The sequence below is a fragment of the Colletotrichum spaethianum genome (assembly GCF_022836535.1).
Source record: "Colletotrichum spaethianum MAFF 239500 DNA, contig28, whole genome shotgun sequence".
In the NCBI taxonomy this organism is placed as follows: domain Eukaryota; kingdom Fungi; phylum Ascomycota; class Sordariomycetes; order Glomerellales; family Glomerellaceae; genus Colletotrichum; species Colletotrichum spaethianum.
Window position 1 is genome coordinate 530,071 of NW_026054798.1, and position 26,120 is coordinate 556,190.

A 26,120-nucleotide genomic window follows, 5' to 3' on the forward strand; every position below is an offset into this window, starting at 1 on the left:
CAAAGTCTAATGCAACAAGAATCCAATGGCCCGACCTCCAACCTGAGGGCCCGCCAAATCCTTGCTTCAATATGTCTAAACTCAAATACACGAAATCTTTATCTAGGAAAGTTACCTACGTCTCGCTGTATTCCCAAAATCGATCCTTCCAAACGCCTCATACCCTACGTTCACTCGTGGTTCTCAAGAAGTCTCGACCCAAAATACATGGCCCCTCTACGGCGAAGTACAAAACCGTCCTCATCGGCTATTCTCATCTTGTATCATTCCATCCGCGATGCTCGTTGTGATTCGCCGTGACACCTGCCCAAATAGGCACTCCCAGAGGTCTTCCGCAGCGACCGCTTCGCCTGCGTTCTTGTCTCTGCTCATCAAACGGTTCAGAAAAGCCTGCTCCAACTCGAGGGTGTTCGCAGCCTCCAGAGTAGGTTCTTGAACATCGGAGGTGAACTCCTTCGACTTTCCTTTGGAATTTTGGCCCATGTGTTCCATGCGTCGCTTGACTGACAGATTGTAGATGGACTCTTCCACTGAGCCTTCAATCAGATAAAGCCATACAGTCGTCTCATTCTTTTGGCCAATTCGGTCGACTCGAGCAATCGCTTGCAGCTCGAGCGCTGTGTTCAGCAGCGGCTCGCACAGAAAGACGTGGCTTGCGTTGACAAGGTTGAGGCCACTAGAATTGGCCCGCCCATGTAGCATGAAGCACTCGATACCTGGGTCCTCTTTGAACTTCATAATCCCATTGGGTCGGTCGATGGTGGAAAATCCAATCTTGTAGCGATCGAACGCTGCACCAAGAATTTCAAGAAAGCTCTTGTACCTGCAAACAATGTCAGTGAAGCTCTTCAGGGTACATCTGGCTTTACACACTGAGTGAAGATGATGGACTTGGCGCCAGGATCCGATTCCCTCAACCAGAGAATGTGCCGTACGAGCGTGTCGACTTTTGTTCCGAAGGACAAAGAAGCCAGTTCAATGTTGTTGATCTGAGCAAGCTTTTCGGAGCTAAAGTGAGAGTATATGCCACTGGTCTTGGCGGTCTGATTCCTGTTCACTTCGGGCGATGGGCCGGTGGCCGTATCTGCGTGCATTTTCAACTCTCTAGGCTTGAGAGTAATATCATGGAGCTCAGTAAGCCGGAGCTTCCTCTTGCACATCGGACAGTTGTGATGTGCTCGATACCATTGCTTCAAGCAATCTCTGCAGAACTCGTGGCCGCAAACCGTCAAAATACCAGTCGTGAAGTACGTCTGGCAAATGATGCACCATCGAGGCTCGTTAGACTGGCCTCCTTCGTTTTTGAGGTTAAGTACTAGAAGATCAGAGGGTTAGGAGAACCAAAAAAGCCAGGCTCTGCTACACTCACAGTATCGATGCTTCGCCTTGACCGAGTCGAGCTTGTTACGGTATCTCTCCTCACTCGCCACACAAGCTGCTACGGCCTGGTCGTCGTTCGGGCCCTCGTAGGGGGCGACACTGTCGGAAACAGCTTGCAGCTGCCGATAGTACTCGACTCTGGCGTTCATAGCACTCGTGAAACGGTCGACTTCGCGTTCTAGAGCCGTTGCAGCCTTGGTCTGGGAGGTGATATGTGCCTGAGTAGCTTTTATCTGTCGGTACACAACCTCACTCTCAGTGCTTGCCCGTCCGCCAGCACCATCTTTTGGCAATCGCGAGGCAATGGCTCGAAGATCCGCAATGACGCGTCGGAGAGAGCCATGCTTTTCTGGTAAGGGCTTTACCCCGTCCCTAAGGCGATACAGGGCAAGGAGCTTTTCTGGGGCTGGGCCGTCGCCTTCCTCAGCAGCAGCAAGAGAAACTCTCGTCTCGTGTTTGATCAGTGCATTCCCAAGGCCTGAGATGGCTTCCTGGCGATCGGCGATGGCAGCACGCAAGACTTGCACGTAGACAATGAGTTCCTCCTGGATCTTGGTGGAGTCCGTGAACTCCTCGCCTGTGATCTCGGCTTCTGCTTCTTCATCAATCAGTGCCTGGCATAGCAGCCCGATAACAGCCTCTCTCCACTCATCGATGCGGTTTGCTTGTTCATTCAAAATGCCGCAGAGCTCTTCGAGCATTTCAAGCGTTGGACCACTTTCCAGGCCTTTCATCTCAGTAAAGGTGAGTTCTGGAATCTCGACAAACGACTGGCTCTGGGCTTGTCGTCCCAGTTTGTTAATCAGTGACATTGCTCTGGCGTGGCTTTCCGAGAGGATTTCTCGCCGGATTTCTTGGGCCTTTCCGTATTCAGCATCTTCTAACTGCTGTAGCCTCTTGAACTCGTCTGAATCAGGTTCAGTCATGTCGGTATTAGACTTGATCTGGAAGAAAGCGTTGGCACAAAAAAAAGTAGCTTTGTGCAGAATCTCCAAGGCATGTCGCAGTTTCGCCCGAGCCTCGCCGATGCGAGCGTTGTTTGCCCCGTCATCCACCCCATCTTCATCAACGTCGTCCGAGGCAGAGACATCATCCTGAGTTTCCTGTGCCGGGCCAGAGGCTATGCTCTTGCGCGTGGTGGCCAGTTCTTCCAGAACCTCCTTCAACTCTTGCCGGCACTCCACTACGAGGACTGCAGCGTCATGCTTCACCCTTTCCCATATTTCGAGGGCTTCCTTCACCCTGGGGCTATTCTCAAGCATTTGGCCATGCGTGAGTCTAGCTTGCAAGTACGCCCTGTGATCTGTTCGAATATCATTGTCGCTTTGCTCGATCATTGCGTCTAGTACCTCTTCGACAGTGCGCATGGGCCCAACTTTGCGACCAGTGCCTCGTCTCTGGACGATTTCAGGGTGGAGAGCCGATTGCCTTAGTCGGTTGAGCCAAGTGCGCATCTCATTCTCGTAATCCTCAAGCATCCAATCTGGCTGCAAAGGAGCACCGAGGCTGTCCACACCGCAACGCCGAGCCATATTTTTGAACATCTCGCCATAGTATTGCTCCTCCACAGCAGTGAACGGCAAGGTTATAACGAACCGTTTTTGTGGCGGTACCGCAATTTCGTGTCTAACCAGTTGCTTGGTGTGACGCAGAGCGATACTTCCGAAGAGAGAGCGGAACAGGGTTTTGTGTGACTCTGTTAAGGCTCTCCAGATCTGTGCTGACGAGGCGTAGGGTTCGTAACGCAAGAAGTTGAGAAGACCGTACAGGTCTTTGACGTCATTCTTCACGGGTGTTCCAGTGACGCCCCAAGCATTGATGCGAGGAAGAACCCTGGCGACGGCTGCTGCGCCAGTAACTCCGCTCTCAATCATCTGGGCCTCGTCAAGGCAGATGCGCCACCACGATATCTTCGTAAGCGGCGACCCTGCACGTTCGTACTTCCTCTCTTGACGCCGAGATCTTTCAGGAGGCTTCATCGCAAAGTGAACCTCTGCCGATAGGGTCGGGTAAGTCGTTATGACAACGTCCTGGTATGCTAAATCTGCTCGAAGCTCCTCCTCGGTATCGAACTTGACATTCTTGCGCCCGGGGTAGTATTTGACATTCAGATGGGGTGCATGGCGTCCAAGTTCTTCGATCCATTGCTGTCTCAGCGAATCTGGCGTGACGATTAGGGTAGCACCAGTCGTCAGGAGCTCCTCGCCTTCTCTTGTATGCACAACGTTTTTTGTGGGCGGTCGACGATGGAGCGCAATGAGGCCAATGACTTCAAGCGTCTTGCCGAGACCCATCTCTTCGGCTAGAATGCCACCTCTGACGGACTGCTCAGCATGCTGGAAAGGCGCGAGATCGGTAGTGATGACGTGATACAAATGGCTGACGTAGAAAGGTCTTCCGGTTCCCAGTTCATCCCGGATCTTGCGGAAGCTGTGGGCTCCATCGACATCCCGAGGAGCTGGCAAGTCTTGAATAGAAGGGACAGAATCACTGTTGGATTCATTCCAACGCACGCCCTCTCGCTTGAGAAGCCATTGAACAGTCTTCTTCTGGTAAGGATAAAGAGATGCAGTCAACTCTGGCACCTCGATCGATAGCGCCGTCTTGTCGTCGGCGGCAGGGACATGAGCTGCCTCGTAAAAGTCCAATGGAGACCAGCTTTCTTGCACTGAGTGTGTGGCAGATGAGGAAGTGTTATCAGGTAAGAAGATGTCAAGAATCCGCTGGCTCAACTTGCGCTCGCTTGACGACCGCAACCAGCTGTAGGGTGTCTTTGTCTCGTTCCAATAAAGGTTGAAGCAGAATGCCACCCTGAGATATTCTCCTTGAGTGTTCAAAGTGGCGTCAAGGGAAACCCAAATCTCACCTTCTCTGACGGGCTTGATCCAGTGCTTTGCGAAAACATCCAGGCATGCTGCTAGACGGTCGGTGATGACGTTGGAGTGAATCGTGACTGAAGTGTTGATAGAGAGGGCATCAGTTCGAGGCCGGGCGGAAATTCTCAGCTCCTTAGACCGGTTCACCCATATACGCAGATAAGACCCAATATTGCGGTGGCAAACCCAATACGTATCATCAACCAGTGCTTCCTTTGGACACTTCCGCACAAGTTCCAGTTCTTCTTTCGCCACAAGAAATGCCTCGGTCTCTTCACCAGATCGTTTGACTCGCTTAGGAGGCGGCTCTGCCGCATCTTTGCCCAGAGTCTGTTCTTCGCTATCGGTTGGGAGGATGTGCAGTTGGTTGACAAACTCAACAGGCCATGGTTCTAAGATAGTCAGAATTTGTGCTTTTTCCAAGCCGAACTAAACAAACCATGGAAAGCAATCGCGGGAGCTTCTGCGACCGGCTTGCTGCGGCGTGCCGTTGCCTTTGAGCGACCCATGGTGGATCACTCTTGTGCAAGCAGTCTCAACGGCTTGAACAGACCTCAAGAGTGTATTAGTAGCATTTCTTGACTTTGTTCATGGTTTCAAAGGCGGTTATACGGCTTCAAGGCGGTAGGCGAAGAAAAAAAGACAATTCCTCGGGATCCCTCTGCAAGAAGCGCTGCTAGAGAAGTATGGGCAGTCTGCGATTTGCGCAAAGGACCGGGAGGGAAGGAAGAAAGCTTCCCGCGGTAGCTTAATCGATAAGCAGGCAGTAAGAGGCAAAGTCGCGTCGCATTTGCTTGCAGGGTCGCCTAATTATTAGCGCGACAGATGGCGGGGCACTGCTAGTTTAGCGGAGGCACCCCTGGCAGAATAACCACTGGCGAACCATGACAGCGAGGATGACAAGCCATATCTATTCAGGAAGGCGGTGAAGCGATGAAGCTCGGACCATTGCCATCGGTTCATGTCGACCTGCTTACCTAAGGCAGAATTATCCCGATCCTTAGCGTCTGTCGGAACAAAAATTGGGAGAACGGCCAGTTGAGCAACATCGCGAGACCAATTGAGTTTGACGACAACCCACGCGCAAGCTCGAAAACGGCCGTCCACCTGGCTTGAGAAGCTCGCATGTCAATTCAGTATGTGATCGACATTCATAACTGGCCCTGGCTCTGCCAATTGAAGCTGACCCTTTACCTCCAGGTCAAGATGAGAGCACCACGGATCCAGCAGTTTCTGAGCCCCTTCCTCCGCAAGGCTCCCGTCGCGCCGAATTGCCAGGCCAGATGGCTTCATAAGACACGAGAGATCCCTGCGGTCCCGTCGCCGATACCCCTCGTCCCCGATGTTCCGACTCTGCTCAAGGTCCTCGGCCGCGGCCTGAGCCAGCATGTCGACAAGTTCCCCTCGTGGGAGGCTCTTTTCACCCTGTCGTCGACACAACTCAGAGAGCTTGGCCTCGAACCGCCACGGACGCGACGATACCTCCTCACGTGGCTCGACAGATACAGAAAAGGCGCGTTCGGCGCTGGTGGCGACTTCAAGCACGTCGAGAACGGCGAGGCCTACCTCAAGGTTGTCCGCGACCCCGTGACGGACAAGAAGCTGGTTGTCAACGTCCCGGCCGATGCGGACCTGAAGGACACCCCCGTTGACAAGCTGACGAAGCCGACGGGATATACGGTGCGGGGCTCTCACACGATCTCCGGTCCCCACGCCCTGCCCCTGAAAGCCGGAGAGGGCGCGCGCGTGGTCGTGGCCGAGGGCATGTGGGAGCACAAGCAGGGACACAAGGTCGACGGAGGTGAACGCAGAAGGGCGGAGGTTCGCTTCAGGAAGCGCATTGCTGCGCGCAGGGCCGAGAGGGAGGCCCAGGGTCTACGATAAACGGATGGGGTGTTTTTTTGCGCGACTACACCATTTCCAGCCTCACACCACTTGACACCACCAACTGTACTATACTCATAGATCTTGTACGATACGAGGTTTGAAAATGGATAGCGATCCTCGATTGCTTGGGTCTATATTACTGAAGGTCTCGAGCTCTTCAGCGTAGAGATTCTATCATTAGCGCGGGGCATCGTGTGACTGGTGCTCCGAATAGCTGCTCTCCTCGCGGGCTGAACGATGGGCGCTTGCCGTCCTATTGGTGTTAATGTCTCTACTTTTGCCTTGGTTGCTTGCACGCTAGTACCGAGTCTGCCTCGTATTCTCAAGAGTCCAAGTCCCATGAATTGTTCCGTACAGGGTATGAGCAGGGAGAGTGCTTCGATCGAGTATCTAGATGCACATGGCAGTCGAACAATTGCTGAAAGCCGTGGCAGAAAAAGCTATCGTGCAACTGCGTCCCTGCCTCGTATGTGACCAGCCAAGGCAGCAAGAAGTGCATCACTGCCACGGGGATGCCGCTGTCGAGCTGGTGCATTATTCATGGCACTCGACCTTGGGTGCAACCTACACGAGCAAGACGGTAGCCCCCCTTGATTGCGTACGGTGCTATGAGGGTCAGCCCTAATGCGCTGCTTGATGGGCAGGGCGACGTGTAGGGAGCCGAGGCCAACTGGCCAAATTTAGGCAAAGAATAACAACCAGCGCAGCCTGTTAACCTTGTTTGGTTTCTTTAATCGAGTGGAAGATAAGAGTCGGCGTAATGTTTGAGTTGCTTACTCTTGGCTGTGGTTACAAAGATGACGCTCAACCCACGCTCTGAGGCATTGCCGAGGTCCTCCCAGTGGACCTGTTTCATACTCAAGAAAACAGTATAGCAGGGAAATGGGAATAACTATTGCAAGCAAGGCGTTTTCATCTGGAGTAGTTGTTGTGCAATTCTATCATTGTGCGTTTGTTGAGCCTGCGAGATGTTATACTGAAAGTCTTCTATTGCATAGTTCTTGGTGTTCCTAACCTCTAATAACGATAAGTGATTGGCTTTTAGTTTCTGGGCTGATGATCTTACCATGAAATGAGCAAAGACAGTCTTTACATCCACTTTCATATTGTAAGCTAGAAGAACCTATAGGGCCAAAGAAATAGTGGTAATCTTCCTAGATGCCGCGGCCATATTGAAGAAAAGCTGAAAAATATAGAAAGTCTTTCAGATAGGATTAAGTAATTTGATATTCAAGAGAGTGTTAATGTGTCCAGTACAGGATCGTGAGGAATATGGCTAATGGTTGGGCGAGCGAACGGTGTAGTCACCAAAGCGCATAAAAGAAATGATAAGGCTGTTTATGAGGCTTGAGGAGTAGCTAGGAATTATATTAAAGGCTGGGACAAGAAGACATTTCCAGTCTTTTCAGTTTGTCTTATTTGCGCTTCCTGTAAATAGAATCTTATGCGTATCGACATAGCCTTTAAGAATTTTTGTAACAGACGGGCTGACAGTGACCACGCCTGAAAATAACCCGTTGAGCCACATGCCCAAAAGGTCTGCTAGTGCTTGCACGCTTGCAAGCCCTGCTGTCAACATTGCTTATATGGGCAGGAGGTTCACACCTTCCTAGGCGCATCTGACCCGGCAGAATTGTCCCTGTGACACAGAGCGTAGCATAATTGCTGTTACAGACCTACACATAGGTCTAGAGCCTACTCGATTATCAGACCTAGTAAGTCCCTAGAAACGCAAAGCACCCTCCTCTTCTTATGAACCTTATTATTCCTGTGACTAGTCTGTTTACTTTGTATAAATGTGCTGCTAATATCGTGGTCCACAGGAAGCACCAGATGAAGAAGCCTGGCGTAGGTTCCAGACTTACACCTTTTACGAATTCTTCTCTATGGCAAAGGAAATATTCAAAAAATTGAAATGGCTAGTAGAATCTATGTCTACGCTTAGACGCAGTATAGACTTAATAGTTCTTCTATGCTAAATCATGACAACAACATAGATTGCTGTGGATAGAAAACACGTACTCTGCCCTACCCCAGATACGCCTGAGGCGCAGATATACCGGGAAGAGGGCGTCTTTACGGAACGGTACGATAGGGAGAGGTGCATGGACAGGCTAGATGAGTATCGGGAGCGAAAGTATCGGGGAATCCGGGAGGCTCAAGGGCACGAGTAGTCGCGAATGGCCCACGATAACTACATTGGCAGTCTGCAGCCAGCGTTTACTAACAAGCAACTATGAGTATCAACGGCGTGCGCTAGAAAAGGGACTTTTCATGGCTGTGAATCCCTTCGGACCGTTCCTACGAGGCGGTCGAGGGACCCATATGGATACGAACACACTGCTTTGACGGTTGGGTCTAAGCAGAGTTCCCTGTAGAGATAAGCACGCAAACACCCCATCTACAGTTCAGCCTGTGGCATCATCTTGTTGCGCGGCTACCAACTCCGTGTGCCTGTATAAATTTAAAGAACAAATCAGCATCGCCAACCATCTCGTAAGTCGTTTATGCCTTGTAAAGACCAAGGAGGGATGTCGTTCGCTCGTCTCACAAGAGCCAGCACATAAGCTGCCCAGGCAAGGCAGATTTAGCCCAGATAACCTCCAAAATCCTTTGAGGACATTGTCAGCGTGAGGCTGCAAGTAGTCAGCATACACGTTCTCCCTTACATATCCAAGTCACGTTGAGGTAATCTGAACGCCACCAAGACACAGGCACCCATGGGGGACAGCATCGAGTCGAGCAAGTGTAGCCGCGAGACCATAAACGCAGACACATGAATAGAGTCGCGTAGAAACATTGCAGGGAAAGATTCAAATTTAAAAATATCAACATGCGCCTCGAACCGACCTTGACATGGAAGCACCGAATGCTCTTGTCGGTTGGATTGACACGCCTTTTCCGCAGTTATAAGCTATGAGCGGGAGAGTCTCAGCTAGCAGGCCCCGCTACCACCGGTGTACGATTCTGGAATGGCGGTGTGCAAAATCTGCCTAACTACGGGACATCACCCGCCTCCAAGATGTCCTAGTAAAGCAGACGTGCGGCGTAGCAGCCGGGAGTGTGAGGTGCTTAGTGTGGGATAAGTGTCTGGTTGATAGGCTGAAAGCCGGAATCGCGGGCCTGAGCCGACACGCTGCAAGTAGGGTTCTCAGGTGTAACAGGCGCAGATGGAAGGGGGTCATTTGTTTCTTTAACAAGGGCATGTTTTCTTGCTTCGGCATGCAGCTGACTGCGCTACGGCGTGTAAGAACCACGAATTAGGGTGCAGGTTGAATCGAAAGGGAACGTTGACCGACGCCAAATCCGTCGAATTTTAGACTCCAACGGCCCAGTGGATGAACTTACCCCACACCGACCCTCCTTAAATTGACAACGCTAGCCAATGAGAGGCACCGTTGTCTGTTAAGCTTCCGCTGATAACCCACGCCAACCCGGGATCCACACCAGCTCTTCGGTCTCAGTTCTGGACGCACCTCGTCTACGTCTTGTGGATACACACTTCCTCCTCTCGTCCTCCAACCTCTGATCGCTTTGCCGTGCGAGGAGTCCATGCTAAGCGACCAACACTAACCACGACCACTCGAGGCTTGGAAACTTGCCGCAGAAAAAGTCGCCGTAAATGGCCTAGCACCAACACTGCACTAATGATGTGGTCAGTTGCACTACCTTCGCCAGTAGGTAGTCGTCACCTTTCAAGGGTGGTATGGGCGTGTGAATGTGCCTGCAGCCCCCCAGCGGGTACGGTACCCGCTCGAAGTACCTTAATGAATGCTTCGATGAGCACCTGGACCTAGGCCTTCGATTGTCACTGCATGGTGTCACACCAGGCACTCGTCGAACTCCAGGCAGAAATTCTCCGGTGAGTTCTCGACCATGGTTGGCACACGTAGCTGACAGCATTCTCGATGTGAAGCAAGTCAGAAACGTTGCACACTTTGCAAATAACCCTTCTTGGGGCATGAGGGTGCCTGTCATATTTGAGATCACTCGTATACGTCGTAACGGTCGTTGTGACCAAGTCTCCATCGCCAGTAGCTTCTTTCTGAAGTGATCCCAATACAAGCCTCACAGGCAGACGCCACATATCGAGCTGTATACTCCTGACTAAAATTCTAGAGGTACAGAACTCAATTAAGAATGCGTGGTGACATGACTTAACTCCGCCAACACTCTGGCAAGGATTCACCGAGGCCATCGAACTACAGCCTAATTGCCCAGCAGTGACTTGTCGTCGATGCATTCCTCAGACAACAGGCTTCCAAGCTCTGCTACGGTTACACGCCCTTTCAAAACTGAACGTCGGTTGTAGATACCATGTTGGTGTTGTTGGCGCCTTCCAATACCGTGAGCTCTTGTGGAAACAGTTCCGTGCAACCTATACACAGCCGTCCGCTCCCACAGAGCAAGGTTTTGCACATCTATGATCCCCTACCTGTGCGGCTTATCGCGACATACGCGCAACTTGGTGGATGATTTGCCTAAAGAAAGTGCAAGTTACGGCATCGCCCGCAGTCATCAATCGTTTCTCCAGAGAGCAAACATTTGCCATCCAGTGCTTGACAAGGAGGCATGCCAGCGATCACACAAGAACCAGCACCTTGCGGACAAGTACTAAGCTTCCGCCAACCCTCGATAAGTCCGTGTGCGGATACGTTGGGCTTCCGCAAGGCCAGGTTTAATTCCAGCCAACAGTCAAGTCCCTCGAGTTGCGAAAAGGCCACAAGGGCTATAGCTGAACTGACGACTACCGACTATCCTGTACTTCGTGAAGGCCCATCGAAGCGGCATTCTGGTCCACTATTTGAAGAGAGTACAAGCCCAGCACCGGCTGCGTCATGACCGCCCAACACGAGGTTGATGCAGAACAACTTGTCTTCGTCGATTGTTCACTTAACCTCAGACTCTCAGCGATGCAATGTGACGACTATGTTAGTATGTATGCCAACCGGTGCATTGCGGGCTGTGGGTATCGTTCTACGATCGAACAAAGATCCGGCGGAGCAAGGAAGAAAAGACTATGGACATTACAAGGTCTCTGTAATTCATCTCAGGGGTGGTGTATGTTGAAGTGCACCTTGCAGTGTCTACCATCATCATCATCATCATCTCCAGTGGGTTGGTTGGAGGTCATCTGACGGCATTCCGAGACTCGGATAACAAACGAAACCTGTCTATGGCCGCCAAATCGTTATATGTTGGATCGGGCACAAACACGAACTCATCAGATTAACCAATGTCAATAAGCGGTAAATGAGGCCTGTTTTAGGTTCTAGCATTTAGGTCAACCCCACGGGCCAAGGTAGATGCAGGCCAGCGCCAATTTCGATACTGCATCCTTCGATGCAAGCGACGTTTCGTCTCCCCAAGAACACCCGACGCCTGTAAACCATCCGCTGCGTAGCATCCTAGGCACTTGTGGTCAAGTGGCACCTGACGTTCAAGACGAAAAAGAATGGCAATGAGATCCGATTGATCAATTCATCAATTGAGTTGTTTTCAATTTTTGACGGTCACGCGCTCTCTAAAAGGAAGGCACGGCACGGTTTAAAGCCGGAATCCGGGCCCAACCGACTGTTTTTCGTGCGGTCCGCTACGGCAGGCCATCCGGAGGGAGACGGGTTCGCGAATGAGGAAACCTCCAGGGTCTGTCAATAAGCTTAATCCTCTCACCGTCCCGTAGGCTCGGGAGATTTCGCAGGTTTTTCTCTCTCTCTCTCTCTCTCTCTCTCTTCGTCTCTTCGACTCTTCTCCTTGGCCATTGGAGCCAATTTGGATTGTGGAAGGATTGGGGACGTTACGTACCTGTTACATGACATACCCGGCCCAGAAACCGAAAAGGGACTTTTGGTCGTTGGCCCAAACCCTGAGCGGGTGCTGTGAGTCACTGAGGCCCGCATGCCGGGCAGCCTCCATCAGACGCAGGAGATACACGCCATGCCGTTTCGTAATCCTCCACGTACCTTCTGTGTTCCCTGGCCGACACGACGTCAAGCTCCACGGGGGACGGCAGAGCAGTCGCTTTCCCACGCAGGATTGAGCTACGACTCATCGGTCATATGCCTTCCCCCCTCTCCTCCATGGCCCATCGACCAGATCTCTTCGAAAAGGGTACCGAGCAGGCCAGCATCACTATGGATTGGAGCCCAGGTGGCGTGCGGCGGCGTCTGCGCATCCGGTCGCTGCAGCCGTTCTCAACGAATGAGGTGGGCAGACGTGATGCACGAGAGACGTCCCGATGCAGCATGAATGGGTGCGATAGTTACCGGGCTCTAGGTTCTGTCCTGCGACCTTTTTTAATTTTTTTTTTTAATTTTTTTTTCCTTTCCAATCGATCAACGTGCCGTGCACAGGTCAATAGGCAGAAAAGACAACCCGGTGAACCAATCTGTACGCGGCATGCACGTCAAACCCCCTCCCTGGCTCACCCACGTCAGGCACAACGTCGCTGGTCAGTCATTGGGCGCGTCCCAAACCGACCTGGGGCTGAAGGCAAAAAAAAAAAGGTCTCAACTCTGTGCCACCCATGTTTTTTCGTCCCAGCTTGCTTGTTGCGCAGAACTGGTCCTAGTGGGAAGTCTGTCAGATTCTTCTTCGTCTCTCCTTGAGGTACCTCGTCGAGTGGAGGTTGGTGCAAGAGTGATCACCCGTTTACCCATTGCCAATGTACACATTTGGCACATGCATAGCGTCCGCCTACGCATGTCCTTACGTACCAACTTCACGAAGCTCTCCGGCAATACGTAGGTCCAAGGACGAAAGCTCTTCGCAATCCTCTAGTCTGACCGGGAGCTCTACCCGCTCATGGACCCCATCCATTTTCTCACTCCCCTAGCCCCCAAGCCAGTACGGGCGCTTCCTCGCAGAGCTTGCGGGTCTCGTCGCGTCTGCCCTGTGGTCACCCGCCGCCGAGCACGGTCAGTCGCTACCAGATCAATGGCACACTCCCGTCTCGCACTCCCCGAACGCTGACGCGCGGAAGGTCATTGCGACCTCCCTTCGACGTCGAGCATCTCTGGCCCTACTGGCCCATCGTATTTCGTTTACCTTCCCGGACGCGGACGGCCGTCACATGGAACCCCTGCCCTGTCCCGGCCAAGGCAGCTCCAAGTGGCCGCGTCCTGGGATGTTTGTCCCGCATCTTAATCGTTGCCGGGAACCACACACCCCTCGCCCATCCCTCACCGACGCGGCGCCCCGTTGCTGTGCCCTGGGCAACCCCATTCCGTCGAGTGCGGGTGTCTTGCGTTTCCTACTGCCATCTCGATTGTTGCTGTCGTCTACCTAGTGTACTCAGCTCTCGTCACCCCCCCTTGTCAACTCTACATCTCACATCTCCTCGTAACCACACCCCCACACCCTACCACAACCCCATCCTGCTTAACCCGGCTTCGTGGACTCCACGACTACTCTTGCCCCGATTGCCAGCCCCTTGATGGCCTACGGCTCTGGTGAACTCCTGGTCTGTACCTGAGGGGGGTCTCTTGCTCCGACCTGGTTTACTCGATATCTTGTCGTGTTGTGCATATTTCATGGTGGTAGTTGCATGCTTCTGCGTCACCACGCGGGGCCAACGGGCAACTGACCGCGCCTGCGTCGCTTCGAGTCTGCCCTGCCCGTTACATGAGGCTGTCTAGGATCGGGCGCCATGGGTCAATGTTTCCGGCATTGTGTAAGTGCCAGTCCTCTAGACATGTCTTCCCAGTAGCAGCCTGGATATTCCGGGTTTCGATATAAAGTGAGGCTTGTCCCTAGCTTGGTGGCAGCTGGACCATGTCAGTATAGACAAGCCAAAACATCATTATACCTCGTCCGCACAATCGTCATTCCAATTAGCTCTTATTTCCCATCTTACGTCTCTTCTTCCTATAGACGTCCTATTAGACAAGGTTAACCAGGCCTAAATCCACTTCCCATTCAAAATTCTCGGTGATATTAGCGGCTAGCGTTGAGTTGTAAGTGCGCCGCTGCTCCGCTCTCTCGAAAGTGCCTCTAACAATCTAGGCTCCTTCAACCTCATGTCTGGAACCGAGTGGTTCAACAACCAAAAGTCTGCCTCACGAAAGTCAAACGACGCCAGTGTTGTCAAGTACTCTTCTGGCAACAGCCAACCAGTCCCGCATCCTTCAAGAGCACGCGAGCATCGTGGTTGAGCTCCGCAACGTGACTGGCAATGTCTTCCAAGGCTTCAAAGCCGTCAGAGTCCAGCTCCAAGAAACAGCACTCCTCGAAATCCAAGGCCAAGGCCAAGACCGACGATTGGGCCGAAATCACGGACCCCGAGGAGCGTCGGCGCATTCAAAACCGCCTGGCCCAACGAAAGTTTAGTACGTTGCCAGAACTGAACCCCAATCCTGACTTCCGGAATTTGCTGACCGACCACACCAGGGAAGAAGAACCAAGACAGCAAGGAAAAGGCCGTCCGCGACGCACACAACGAGGCCAACGCCCACAACACTTACACCGTTGCCTCGCCCTCCACTACGGCGGCGGAGGAAGAAGAGTCCGGCCTGCCGTGGGGAAGCATCAACTTGAATCACGTCATTACCAGAGGCCACGAGCACGAGAGCCGCCGCGGCAGCGGCCGCGACGAGTACGTCCGGGAAGAGCCATATTACACAAACGGCTACGCCTCCAATTACGCGGGAGGGTATCGACAGCCCGCGAGCTACGGTAGCAGTGGGGGAGAGGACTATTACTACGGGGGCGAGTCGCCCTTATTCTACGACTATGACCAGAGCGGTGACGCGAGCCAGGGGCATATCCGACAGTAGGGCACCCCCAGAACGAGATGGCGCACCTAACTAACAGAACATACAGGAGTTAAATCGAGACCTGGTGTACTTGACAACCGTAGGCACTCTGTTTGGGGGCACCGGTGCACTGGTCAGACTTGAGCATGGTTGATTCGCACCGAATACGGGCGCCATGCGAAGCGTTTTCTTATCTCGTTCAGGGCTTGGATCCCGTCGTTTCTCTCCCTCCTTCACTTCTGTACCACCATCTCTTCTCACATTTTCCCTCATACCCTTCTGGACCTGGGCGTTGGGAATAGAACTCAAGGAAAAGCATACGGTGGATTGGCTTTATGGAGTTCTGCAAAGGGACGCCCAACGATTTTATGACGGCATGATAGTAAAGATTACACATGATAATATTTGATGCTCAAAAGAGACTACTATAATTTATTCTCCACATTTGCCGTCTTGTTCCTGTCCATGGATGCTCTTTGGCCTCACTTCGAGGCCATCACAACCCCTGAATCCTGGCACCGGGAAAGGAGCGCAGTTGATCCAGGCATGTATTTGTCGCTAACGCTCAGCTGGTTAAGCGAGGTGAGGGGAAGCCTCGCTGTTCCTACTTGACACCCCTTCTACGGTTGAAACCTGCGATCTAGTGATCTGGCTAAAAGGGATGCAAGAGCAGGGCCTAGGTAAGGCACAGCGATCGGAGTGTACTGTTCTTGGTTAGGGCCCCGGCGTCAAACCATAAGTCGGTACCGAAATCCTCATAGTGTTTCGTCTAAGCGTGGTGTGTGCCTTTGCCTCTTTCATAGGAATCATGCCAAGCTCTCGACCGAGTACTGTACCTGGCGAAGCCTGGCAGCGTGCTACCCTCACGCACCCTGACCGCCTCTAGGTAAATCTGTCGTCTGAACCCAACTGGCGATGCGCGAGAGGATCCCAGCTCGGAGCTATGTGACCGTACATCCATAAATAAACCCCTTGATGCATGGCGGCGCCCTAGACAACAACGTCGACGCACAACGTTTCCCGGCCCAAGCCTGCCTACTGGCTCGTTGATCTCGTGTAAGTCGCGCGTGTGACGTGACGATAAGGCGTGGTACGCGCCTATTCAGCCACTGTGTCCCGCCCCAGGCTGCCTTGGCTGAGGGTGTGTTAGCCTGACCGTCTTAGGAGGCGTTGGGCTAGAGCTGCGGGAGTGAGACCTGTGACATATTGTTCATTTTGAGGCCCGGGTACATGGACCGAAAGCGCTGCCCCCGTTATGAGAGGGCCATACCGGAGATAGAGTATCAAAGTGATGAGTTGATGGCCGCAAATAACATGAAGGAGCAATCTTAGCGAGTCTGGAATCACGAATTGGGCGTTCTTGGTTACGCCAGCTTTGGAGATGGTAGGCAAGAGTTCAGACGGAAGGGAAAAGAGGGGCCGCAGTTCAGCCCTGTCCCGTCCTGTCGGATAAGGAAGGTCAAAGCTTCCAGGGACCTCGGTACGTACCGTTCAATGCCGGACCGCCGCACAGACCAGATACCCCACACTGCAAGGGTTGAGCAGTGATGGGCGTGTTCACCGCCCGGCAGAAAGAGCCCCTTCCCAGATTTTTTTTGGTTTCTTGATCCCCACTGGACGATCAGGGCCCGGCAGAAACAGAAACAGAAATCCAACTACCTGCCAAATCTCCTGCTACGCCTGCTTCCGACCACAATCACTCGAGAGCCCCAGGACACTTGCTACGAGACCAGTTGGTTCGAGATGGCGCCAGGCGGAGACCAGAAGCCCCTCGACCACGAGGAAGGCAAGGGTAAGAGCCGAGTCCGAACCCATGCGCCTTTGCGCGCCGGCACCCATCGACCTCGTTGTTCTGACTGACCAATCCGTCCTTAGAGAAGCGCCAGGCCGCCAAGAAGGATAAGAAGAAGCTCAAGACCCAGGCCAAGCGTGACAGCAAGGCCAGCGCCTCCCGCGCGGCGCAATGGACGGATCCGGCGCACAAGGAGGTGGAGCGCAACGGCAGAAAGGACGAGAAGCGGTTCCAGCGCATGCTCAAGCGCGCCGACAAGCTCGAAGAGCAGGCCAAGAAGCTCATGGCTGAGGCGGCGCGCGCGCGTGCGAAGCATGCGGCCATGGCCGAGCAGAGGGCGGTGAGTTTATTTGAGACCACGACGGGGGATCCAGAGGCAATGGCTGATTTAGGCGGGCTACAGAAGAATGCTGCCGAAGAGAAGAAGTCTGAAACCAAGAAGGAGGCCCTCAAGACCCACGACGACGAGAGCGACTCCGACTCGGATACCTCCTCCGACTCATCCTCATCATCATCATCGTCCGACTCAGACTCGGAGTCAGAGGCGGAGGCCGAGCAGGGCGGCGCGCCCATCGAGGACGAGGATGTCGACATGAAGTCCGAGTCACCAAACCCCAGCGCGCAGCTCCGCGCCGAGAGCGAGGCCAGAGCGGCGAGCTACGAGCAGCAGAAGGAAGTTGACGAGGAGGAGAAGCCCAAGAAGTCTAAGAAGAGCAAGAAGCACGAGGACAAGGTCGAGGAGGCGACGCCCGCCAAGAAGGAGAAGAAGAATAAGAAGAAGTCCAAGGTCGAGGAGCCCGCTGCAGTCGAGGATGTCGCCCAGACCGAAGAGACGCCTGCGAAGAAGGAAAAGAAGGACAAGAAGAAGAGCAAGAAGAACAAGGCACCGGAGCAGGTCGAAGAGGAGGCGCAGTCCACCAAGAAGTCTGATAAGAAGCGCAAGCGCTCAACAGAGGACGACGACGAGTCCGACGGTGGGGCTGCGATCGCCGACGAGACCCCAGTAAGAAGGCCAAGGACGAGAAGAAGAAGAAGCAGAAGAAGGAGGAGACGGAGAAAACCCCCGCCGTCGACGCCGCAGCAGAGCAGTGGGACGTCGAGCACCTCCAGGGTGGTGCGGACCGCCAGCAGAAGTTTATGCGCCTCCTCGGCGGCGGTAAGAAGGCTGCCGCTGCGGCGGGCGCCCAGACAACCGGCTCCAAGGGCAAGCGCGACATTGGCAAGATCACGCAGGAGCTCGAGAAGCAATTCCAGGCCGGCGTGCAAATGAAGTACGAGGGCGGTGGCCAGCGTCGCGGTCTCGGCGCGTAGGATGGTGCTACTTTCGAGACGGAGAGAAGAAGCCGAAGACGGAGCCGGCTATGAATATGTACAAGGGCTCCTTGTTGTAACTTTCATCCACGCTATTTTTTTACGGCAGCTCTGGCGTTCACGAGGGCCAATAAGGGGAGTCACAAGCCAGAGGAAAGGATCCGAAAAGTATTGCTTTGTAGAATGAGAACAAGAAAAAAAAAACCCTTGGAATGCTTTTGAGCTGTTGACTGTAAGTCAAGCTATTTGCGAATAGAGAAAGAAAATGTAATACAATACGCCGACATATGGGGGGTGTCTTTTGCTTTCCCTGAAACAAGAGACACGCGCGGTATTATTTTGTACAGACATGTCTCTGAACTCAGCTTCAAGAGGCCGAGATCTTGGGTGTTGACGGCTGAGATTCGTGTGCCTGAAAGAACCTCCCTTTCCTCCCTCGGGGCGAAGTGAGTTGCGTTTTGTTTGTCCGCAAGCTCCTCCTCCCGACCCCGAGACCCTCCTACGCCAGGATGGGAGTAGGAAGCCCGGCTGCTTGCTGAGCAAGGGCACAAGGCCCCCTTCAGAGATGGAGTCCGCTCTTGTCCCCTGACCCCATGTTCATCCCCTGGATGACCTTTTATGACCGAGTACCAAGTAAGGGCGGATCAATTTAGAAGCCGAACATGCGGGAGAGGACCTCGAAGACGATACCGCCAAAGACGACGAAGGCGAGGAGAGCTGCAGACGAAAGACGTGTTAGCTGTGCTCTCGAGGGCCACGATTGACAAGTCTCAAGGGATTGGCGCGGCGGGAAAAGGGAGCCGAGATGGACTGCGGGACCAGGGGGCTTGGAAAAGGGGAGAGAGCTGCTCACCAAGCCAGATGGGAGAGATGGGCGACTTGACTTTCGCCTCCTTGGTGCGCTTCTTGATCTGATCCTCGGACTTGCCCATGCGGGACTCGTTATCCTTGGCGAACTTTGCGTTTGCACGTCTCTGTTGGGGTGTTTGCGCCTAGAGACAAGAGCGTTAGTACTGCGACAAGAACCCTTCTGTGCAGTCGTAGAACCAATCGAGGACGGAGGAGCATAAAGGGCACAGAAGAACAGAGCCTTGTGGAGCGATCTGCGTACCATTGTGAAAATGTGTGGATTTGTGATGGGGGTTTCGGCGGGAGGTGGTGGGAAAGTGGTGATCTGGTCCTTCTGAATGCGACTCTGTGGATGCTCGAGATTTTTGTCTGCTCGGTGACAAAAACGCCCTTGTTATATATTGCGCGGGAAGAAAGTAAACGTGGTGTTTGGTGGTCGTTGTGAGTGAGTGAGGGTAAGGTTGTCGAAAAGGTGTCGAGAGAAGAAGAGGGAAGCCGATTGAAGGGACAGATTGCGCGAGGGAGCTTTGGCTAAGAGCGGTTGAAGCTAATTACCACGAGGGTAGGTCGGTAAGGCAGTGTGGTAAGGTAGGTACTTCTAAGCGCTCCGCTACCCGGGCCGCCCTGGCGTTTGGTGACGGGAATTGACCCTTTCGCCCTTCCCAGGTCCTCCTCCCCAAAGTGGCGCCTCCACCAGGAGGTACATCCATTCGTGCCTAGGGTCGGTCGTTCGGGACATGTGTCGTCAAATGGGAATTACGGGGGCATGTAACCTGCTCGGCGCCAGGGGGGACACGCGCCGTGCAGTCCGCCCGGATGCACGCTGGACCTTCGGAGGCGAAAGGGGACCTATATGCCTTGAACCCCTGAAGCCAGGACCACCCACTGCACATCAAGCTGTGCCACAGACGGCGAGACCCGCGCTCCGTAGGGCGGTCGGACACGCGCTGCCGGGATGCGCGGGGGATACGCGCACCGCCACAGATCGGCGCGGCGCATCACGGATTGAACCTCTGGTTTGAGCTGCTACCGGGAGCTTCTTTACTTGCGAAAAGACGACAGACGACGACCGGGACGACGAGCTATCCACGAAACGAAACGAAACGCAACGACGGCGGTTCAAATACACACACGACGTAACGGTGTTCGATTGAAAACCAAACACTAGGTGGGCTGAAGAGACGGAGGAAGCCCAAGCACCAACATCGCCAGCATGGCCGCGCGCAACAGCACCGCTGTCCTGAGCAGGGCCCTCCGCGCCCAGCACACACCACAGATCCCCGCGCGGCGTCGCGCTTCTACTCGACATCACCAGACGCCGAGAAGAGGCCGTCGATAGTGGTCGGTGCCGCCTCCACTCCCAATTGCATCCCCAACACAAAGACATCGAGGAGCTCTCCCCCAGCTGACAGAAGGCTCCCTTAGGCAAACTTCTACAAGACCTTTACCCGGCCCGTCCTCAAGACTCTCTTGATGGCGACATTGACGTACCAGATCGCCTACTGGAGCTGGACGAAGCTTGAGCAGGACGAGATCCGCGAGGAGAAGGGCAGAGAGATCGAGGGCCTCGAGGCCAGGGTCGCGGAGCTGCAGGCGGGCAACAAGGGAACGCGGGCGTAAGGAGAGCGTGTGGTGGCGATGACACGCGGAGAAAATCGACCAGAAGCCCAGCGACGGCATGCGAACATCTGAGCGGAACTGGTCCTGTGGCGATGGCTGTCAGCGCTGGGAAAAGGGCGCCATGCGATACCCCATTCGTCATTGTCAGTGGACGGGGTGAGTCAGAGCCGTCGACTGAGGGGGGGGGGGGGGGGAGGGGGGGGGAGGGGCCAAAGCCGGCTTGAGGCGGACAAGGGCTTTCTATGACAGAGTCTCTCCCTTACTCAGGGGTGCCACGGTAGAGTGGGTGTCCCTCACTCGAAGGAGTTGTTCTAGTTACACGTACAATACTGTACCATACCTAGAGCACCACTCGCAATCGACGAGGGAACCCAGCAAAGGTCTGCCAAGAACTCATACAGAGAGGTTTGCGAGATCATCTACACATCTAATTCTTCGTTGCCACATGCTTCCTAGTGCGGCCATCTGAGCCGTCTGTACATGTGAATACATAACTGTTGTCCCACACCCCGAGCCAGACCTCTCTGAACGCCGATGCCATGCAAATAATCCAAAAACCCTCATTAGACTGCCCCGTCATGCCCGTGATCCCCCATTATGCAAGAAGTCGGCCGTCAATCTACTAAAACAAAACAAGATGCCAAGGCCTGTGCGCCGTCATCGTTCTTCAACACTTTTCAGATCATGACTGCGCTGAGCGTACCGAGGACAAGAGCCGATAGCAAACCCCACGACACCGACAGTAGCGAGGACGCTGAAGGATTATGAACCGCTCCTGGGTAGTTGCAGGTCAGGGCACCGTCTACTTGGAGGGCGTAGCTCGAATTAAATACGGCGTCATCCGGCGTCGGACAGTTGAAGCCCAACGACGCCGGGCAGCTCTGCACCAAGTCGTAGCAGAGGTAGGCGCAGGGGAGAATTTCCCGGTACGGACCCGGCTCGATCATCTCGTCGATGAGGGGGTTTCTTGACTGCTGGTTGACCCTAGCACTGAAATTGGCCTGTATGTCGGCGGGGAGCAGAGTGCCATTGGGGAATGACTGCTGTGCGTTCCGGACGAGCGAAAAGTTGGTCGGGCTGGTAAAGTCCTCGCATCGAGGAATCGTTACCGAGCACAGCCACTTCTTGTACGCGATTTCGCAGTCGGAGCAGTCTCGAGCGAGAGAGTACCGCTGGACTGGCGGGGCCTCGCAAGCCACCTGCGCGAGCTGCTTCTGGAAGTTGGCATACATGTCCCTCGCGTAGTTGTCGTAGAACTGCGCGAGCTGGGTGATGTTCATCTTGTTAGAGTTGGCCGGCACGGCATACTCCGTTTCGTTGCAGAATTGCAAGTCAGTGATGATCTTGCAGTTCTCGCCTGATGTCAAGTCAGCCATGGCCACAAACAATGCATTTCCAGTCATATGCATACCGTCTTTGGTCTCGAACGGCGTCGCCTCGAAGACTCGGCCGCCGCCTCCAGTTGAACCCCCATCTTGACGCTTCTTCAACGCCGACGAGTTACTAACCTGAACGAGGATGCCCGTGTAGAGGGCACTCGCATTGAGCCCGTTGAAGAAGAATTGCTGCTTTGGCAGGTTGCCAGGACCTCTCGTAGTCATGACGGTGCTTGCAAGGTTGCCGAACTGGCCGCCCTTCTTCGCTGCAATCTGTGCATAGTTCTCGAGTCCGCACATGGAACGTCGTACACCCTTGGTGGTGGGCTGATCTCGGTTCTCAACGAACATGACAAACGGAGGGCCCTGCTCCATAATCTCCTGGATCAGCGTCTCATTTTGAGAATCCGTCAGGTTTCGAGTGGTCAAGAGAGCGGCGCTGGAATCGCTGTCGACCCAAAGAAGTTCAGAGGGGTTCGTATCGAAGCTGTGATAGTACTCGTCCGTCGACACCGCAACGTCAAAGTTCCAGTCTCCAGTGAACTTTTCGCTATCCTTCTCTGGCGCACCTATTCCGATGAACACGTCCCCTGTCGCATTGACGCTAAATATAGCGGCGCCTTCCTCAAACTTAACGGTCTTTTGTATGGACGCGTTCTGTCCCGGCCCGGGGGTTTGATTGTCCTGGGACGTCGAGATGTACATTGTAATCTGTGGTGGATCTTCCTTTGTGTTGTTCGCCGCGCGCTGCGGCTGTATACATGTGGTGGCCGAAATATACACCATCCTGCCCTGAGCCTGTCTGCGTCGCAAGCCGCGAGTCTCGTTCTCGAGATCTTCATCCTCCGTGGAGACCAGCTCTGGCGAGAAAGAGTCATTGACGCCCTCGCGAGGCTCCACCATAAACGCGTCATCCATTCCATCGAAGAAGTTGGCAAAGATTGCAATCGCCTCGAAGACGAAGTTCTGGGTCGTGTTCCCCGGGACATTGCGGTTGATTTTGACGTTATTCACGAGGCCCGTTACGCCGGCAGGCGCCCTTCCAATGATACTGCGGTCAAAGGCAGCAAATTCTGGCTCGTAGGTTGGTTCGAGGTGACTTCTTTGTTGTAGGGAATCATCGAATTGGAAATCGTCCAATAGTGGCTGAGTCGCACCAGTCACTTCCGCAGCAAGGGCGAATGTGGGCGTGGACAGTAGATAGTAGATGAGAACCAGCAGCAACGAGGCAATCAGCGAGGCCGCCAGTCGCGATTGTAGAGGGCTAAGCTGCATTGTGATATCATGCCCTCCGGGGGCAGGTGCCTATGGGGGTTGTTTTGTCGGAGTGCCGCTGCGGACGTCGAAGTCGGTGGCGTGTGTCGAGGGTTCGGTATCTGAGTGGGATTACCGGATAAGCGCAATGAGTGTCGAGATGTCGTTATCTGTAGTCGTAAACTGGCCGTGTCCACCAGCTCATTCCATCATGGCACGTCAATCGGCGGGAGCGAGTGTAGTCTTGCGGCTTGTTCAGACGGACGCGAAGGCACCAAAAACGGGGCTAGAAGACTCGGATTAAGCCGTAGGGAAGAGACGGGAAACGGAGACAGACGTGCGATCGGGAATGGCGAAATTGGACGTTGGGAGGATTCGGAAGGGAAAAACTGCCTTTGTCGTTTTAGGGAGTTTCACATCCCAGACAGCTGAGAAGGCGAGCATAGGCCACACATTCCCGGGCGCCCCAAGTCTCCTCTGAACAGCCACTGACGCTAGGTAGAGATCCCATAGAGCTGAGGTAACAATAGCCTGAACAGGGTGCGCAACCTGGACGGTGTGGGGGACCCCTTTCCGCGTCTCGGAATACTCGGCCTGTACACTGGGGCTCCCCTCGCCCAAATAGTCCCTGGAAACGCCCAAAGGCCAAGGCACGGAGCGGCGTGTTCGGCATCCTGAGCTTCTCTCCCCTTTCTCTTGGCGACCGCGGCAACCAACTGAAGATAGAGCTGGTCAGTCTTCGCACTACACTGCATTTGAGGCCAGCAGCTTGATAGCAGAGGCCCAGCCAGCATCCCGAACCGCTTTTGTGCCACACAAGAGCAGAAAGGGGACAAGAGACTCACTGCCAGGAACGTTGCAGGTTATCCTTCATTTGTCGGTCGCTGCTGCTTGGAGGGTCGTTACGGTGACGAGCAACAATTCCAACACACAATTCTAGCGTCAATGGGGCAACAAAATGACGGCGGGCAACAGCAACGACTAGCCTGCGGATATGAGAAATGCTCGAATAAAAGTTCCAAATACGATCTCTTCGCACACCTGAACCAGACTTACCCGTGAGAGACTAAGTCGTTTCGTAGCCTACGGGCGAACAGCGTTGGCATGCACTCCGAGTCGGAATCTAGCATCTCAACGCCTGCTTCTTCCCAAGCCGTCTCCCCGCTCTAGTTGCCCATGACAAAGAAACACATCGAATCTCGAGTCTCTCTTTGTCTCGGAGCCACAACTGCTTCAGACCGTCCCAACGCTTGTCACATGTTTTCATTCTGTCACCAAGAAAGCGACTACCAGACAGCGGCAACGCATGTCGCACGACCATATTTTAGCATCGGGTACTGTTTAGTCCATTGCAGAAGTCATTGACTCCTTATCCCGTAACATACAGTAACTCTATCTGGGTAACAGGAGCTTGTTCAGCTGGTCCGTCGTGACCCTCGCGTTCCTTGGGCCCCTTGATCAAACTTGAACAAGCCATTACCGTTGTCGCCTAGGGGTGAAGCTAGCTTCTTGACACCCCATCCCGTTTTCTTTGTGCTCTTGGTCGCCGCATAACGTCCTTTTGACTAGCTGGCGTATGCAAATGGGATGAAGTCGGGCCAGCTGTGTAACTCGTCGTAGGTGGATGTCTCAAGGCAATCAACCTGCTTGATGAGCTAGCGCTGGTGCGCATTTACTCGGCCTTACCAGCCTGGGCGCGGAGGCCAGAGGCGGTCGAGGCACTGTTGAAGTGCTTGGCCAGCATGGGGAAAGGAAGGAGTTGAAGATGATCTCGGCACCACTGATTACAGTCAGCGCCAGCTCTGTCGCGGTTCGGGAGGGACGGAACGTACCGGAAGGTGGGCAGAGCGAGCCACAGCAGGAAGACAAACTTGAAGGTGAAGTAGAAGGGGAACCAGTAGACAACGTTGACAAGGCTCTCAGCAACGCTATTTGGACTTGTTAGCTATGATCGTCCACGAGTCGCAGGACCAGGGGCTACTGACGTGAAAAAGGCAAAGACAACCCAGTACTAGAGACAAGCAAGGTTAGTTAAGTTTGGCACTCCGACAGCTGCGGGGGAGAGGAGAGTCGCAAACGTACGGTCAACCACTGGGTGTCGTCCTGCTTGTTGGCAGTGAACAGGGCGTTCAGGGAGTAGTATCCAGGAATGACGAAGCCGGCGAAGTTGGTAAGAAGCTGGCCGCCAAGGTTGAAGATGATGAGGAAGAAGTAGAGAGAAGCGACTCCGATGACGGCGTACGCCTTGGGAACGTTGGTCGACTTCTCGATGTTGTTAAGGGCGGGGTACTTGGACAGCTATCGCAACCGTCAGCATCATCACGTCGGGGCACCATGTCGTGCAGCCGTTGGCGCGGGCAAAATCACCTCACGGTCGAGCTGGCCGATGTAGTTCTGAACACGATCCTGAGCAGACATGTTGGCGGTTAAATGGGAGCTTGGTTAGGTAGCAAAAGCTGTGCGTTAATGCGCTGTGATAAGGGTTAGGACAAGGCCAGGTTGCAACAAAGAGAGAGAAGGTGACGGAGAAAGAGAGAGCTCTCGAGGGATTCAATGCAGGGGGGGCGGGTACTGACAGTTTGCGATGTGAGCGAGGTGGGTAGTATGCAAGGTCCGCGGGAAGCTGTTGACGATGTCAGAATGCAAAGATTGCAGAGTATGGGGTTGAATGACCTTGAGTCTGCGTTGGAATTAGCAGGTGAAAGGGAAAAGGCCGGATGACGACGTAACGTGTGCAGATCTGGCCAGTAGGAATGGTCTGGGAGCCTTTTGCGTCAAGCTTCGCTCGGGGCTGGCAATGGGGGTTCAGGAGAGGGGAGGGGCACGGGCACGAGAACAGCACACAGGACAGCTCAGAGTCAAGGTGTGCGGAACGGCAAGGTAGCTTCAAGTCAGAACCGACTTTGTGTGCCGGGCGTATTTGCCCTGGGATCCATGTCCATCGTGTTAGCGGGTACTTTTTTCTGCGGTCTCTGGTCAAGGCTCGGATTGGTGTCAGGTTTCATCAGATTCCCGTCCGTCT

The 26,120-nt window shown here is 53.9% G+C and overlaps 6 protein-coding genes across 6 annotated transcripts; 3 read left to right on the plus strand and 3 right to left on the minus strand.

Moving 5' to 3' along the window:
• Positions 1 to 240: 240 nt before the first annotated feature.
• On the minus strand, positions 241 to 4,765 carry ColSpa_09485 (putative ATP-dependent helicase; the record flags this gene model as incomplete). The annotated part of the gene is made up of 4 exons (XM_049275697.1): positions 241 to 823; positions 874 to 1,315; positions 1,370 to 4,648; positions 4,696 to 4,765. The coding sequence occupies 4 exons, from the start codon at positions 4,763 to 4,765 to the stop codon at positions 241 to 243; spliced, it is 4,374 nt and encodes a 1,457-aa protein (XP_049131654.1).
• A 697-nt stretch (positions 4,766 to 5,462) lies between these two features.
• ColSpa_09486 (protein FYV4, mitochondrial) lies at positions 5,463 to 6,140 on the plus strand (the record flags this gene model as incomplete). Its single annotated transcript, XM_049275698.1, has 1 exon — positions 5,463 to 6,140. The coding sequence occupies one exon, from the start codon at positions 5,463 to 5,465 to the stop codon at positions 6,138 to 6,140; it is 678 nt and encodes a 225-aa protein (XP_049131655.1).
• An 8,176-nt stretch (positions 6,141 to 14,316) lies between these two features.
• Positions 14,317 to 14,917, plus strand: ColSpa_09487 (uncharacterized protein; the record flags this gene model as incomplete). The annotated part of the gene is made up of 2 exons (XM_049275699.1): positions 14,317 to 14,470; positions 14,532 to 14,917. The coding sequence occupies 2 exons, from the start codon at positions 14,317 to 14,319 to the stop codon at positions 14,915 to 14,917; spliced, it is 540 nt and encodes a 179-aa protein (XP_049131656.1).
• Positions 14,918 to 20,061: 5,144 nt separating this feature from the next.
• Positions 20,062 to 20,468, plus strand: ColSpa_09488 (uncharacterized protein; the record flags this gene model as incomplete). Its single annotated transcript, XM_049275700.1, has 3 exons — positions 20,062 to 20,137; positions 20,164 to 20,189; positions 20,274 to 20,468. The coding sequence occupies 3 exons, from the start codon at positions 20,062 to 20,064 to the stop codon at positions 20,466 to 20,468; spliced, it is 297 nt and encodes a 98-aa protein (XP_049131657.1).
• A 677-nt stretch (positions 20,469 to 21,145) lies between these two features.
• Positions 21,146 to 23,119, minus strand: ColSpa_09489 (calcium influx-promoting protein ehs1; the record flags this gene model as incomplete). Its single annotated transcript, XM_049275701.1, has 1 exon — positions 21,146 to 23,119. The coding sequence occupies one exon, from the start codon at positions 23,117 to 23,119 to the stop codon at positions 21,146 to 21,148; it is 1,974 nt and encodes a 657-aa protein (XP_049131658.1).
• Positions 23,120 to 24,770: 1,651 nt separating this feature from the next.
• Positions 24,771 to 25,516, minus strand: ColSpa_09490 (protein yop-1; the record flags this gene model as incomplete). Its single annotated transcript, XM_049275702.1, has 4 exons — positions 24,771 to 25,026; positions 25,084 to 25,109; positions 25,181 to 25,396; positions 25,466 to 25,516. 4 exons carry the CDS (start codon positions 25,514 to 25,516, stop codon positions 24,771 to 24,773), a joined length of 549 nt encoding a protein of 182 aa, XP_049131659.1.
• Between the last annotated feature and the right edge of the window lie 604 nt (positions 25,517 to 26,120).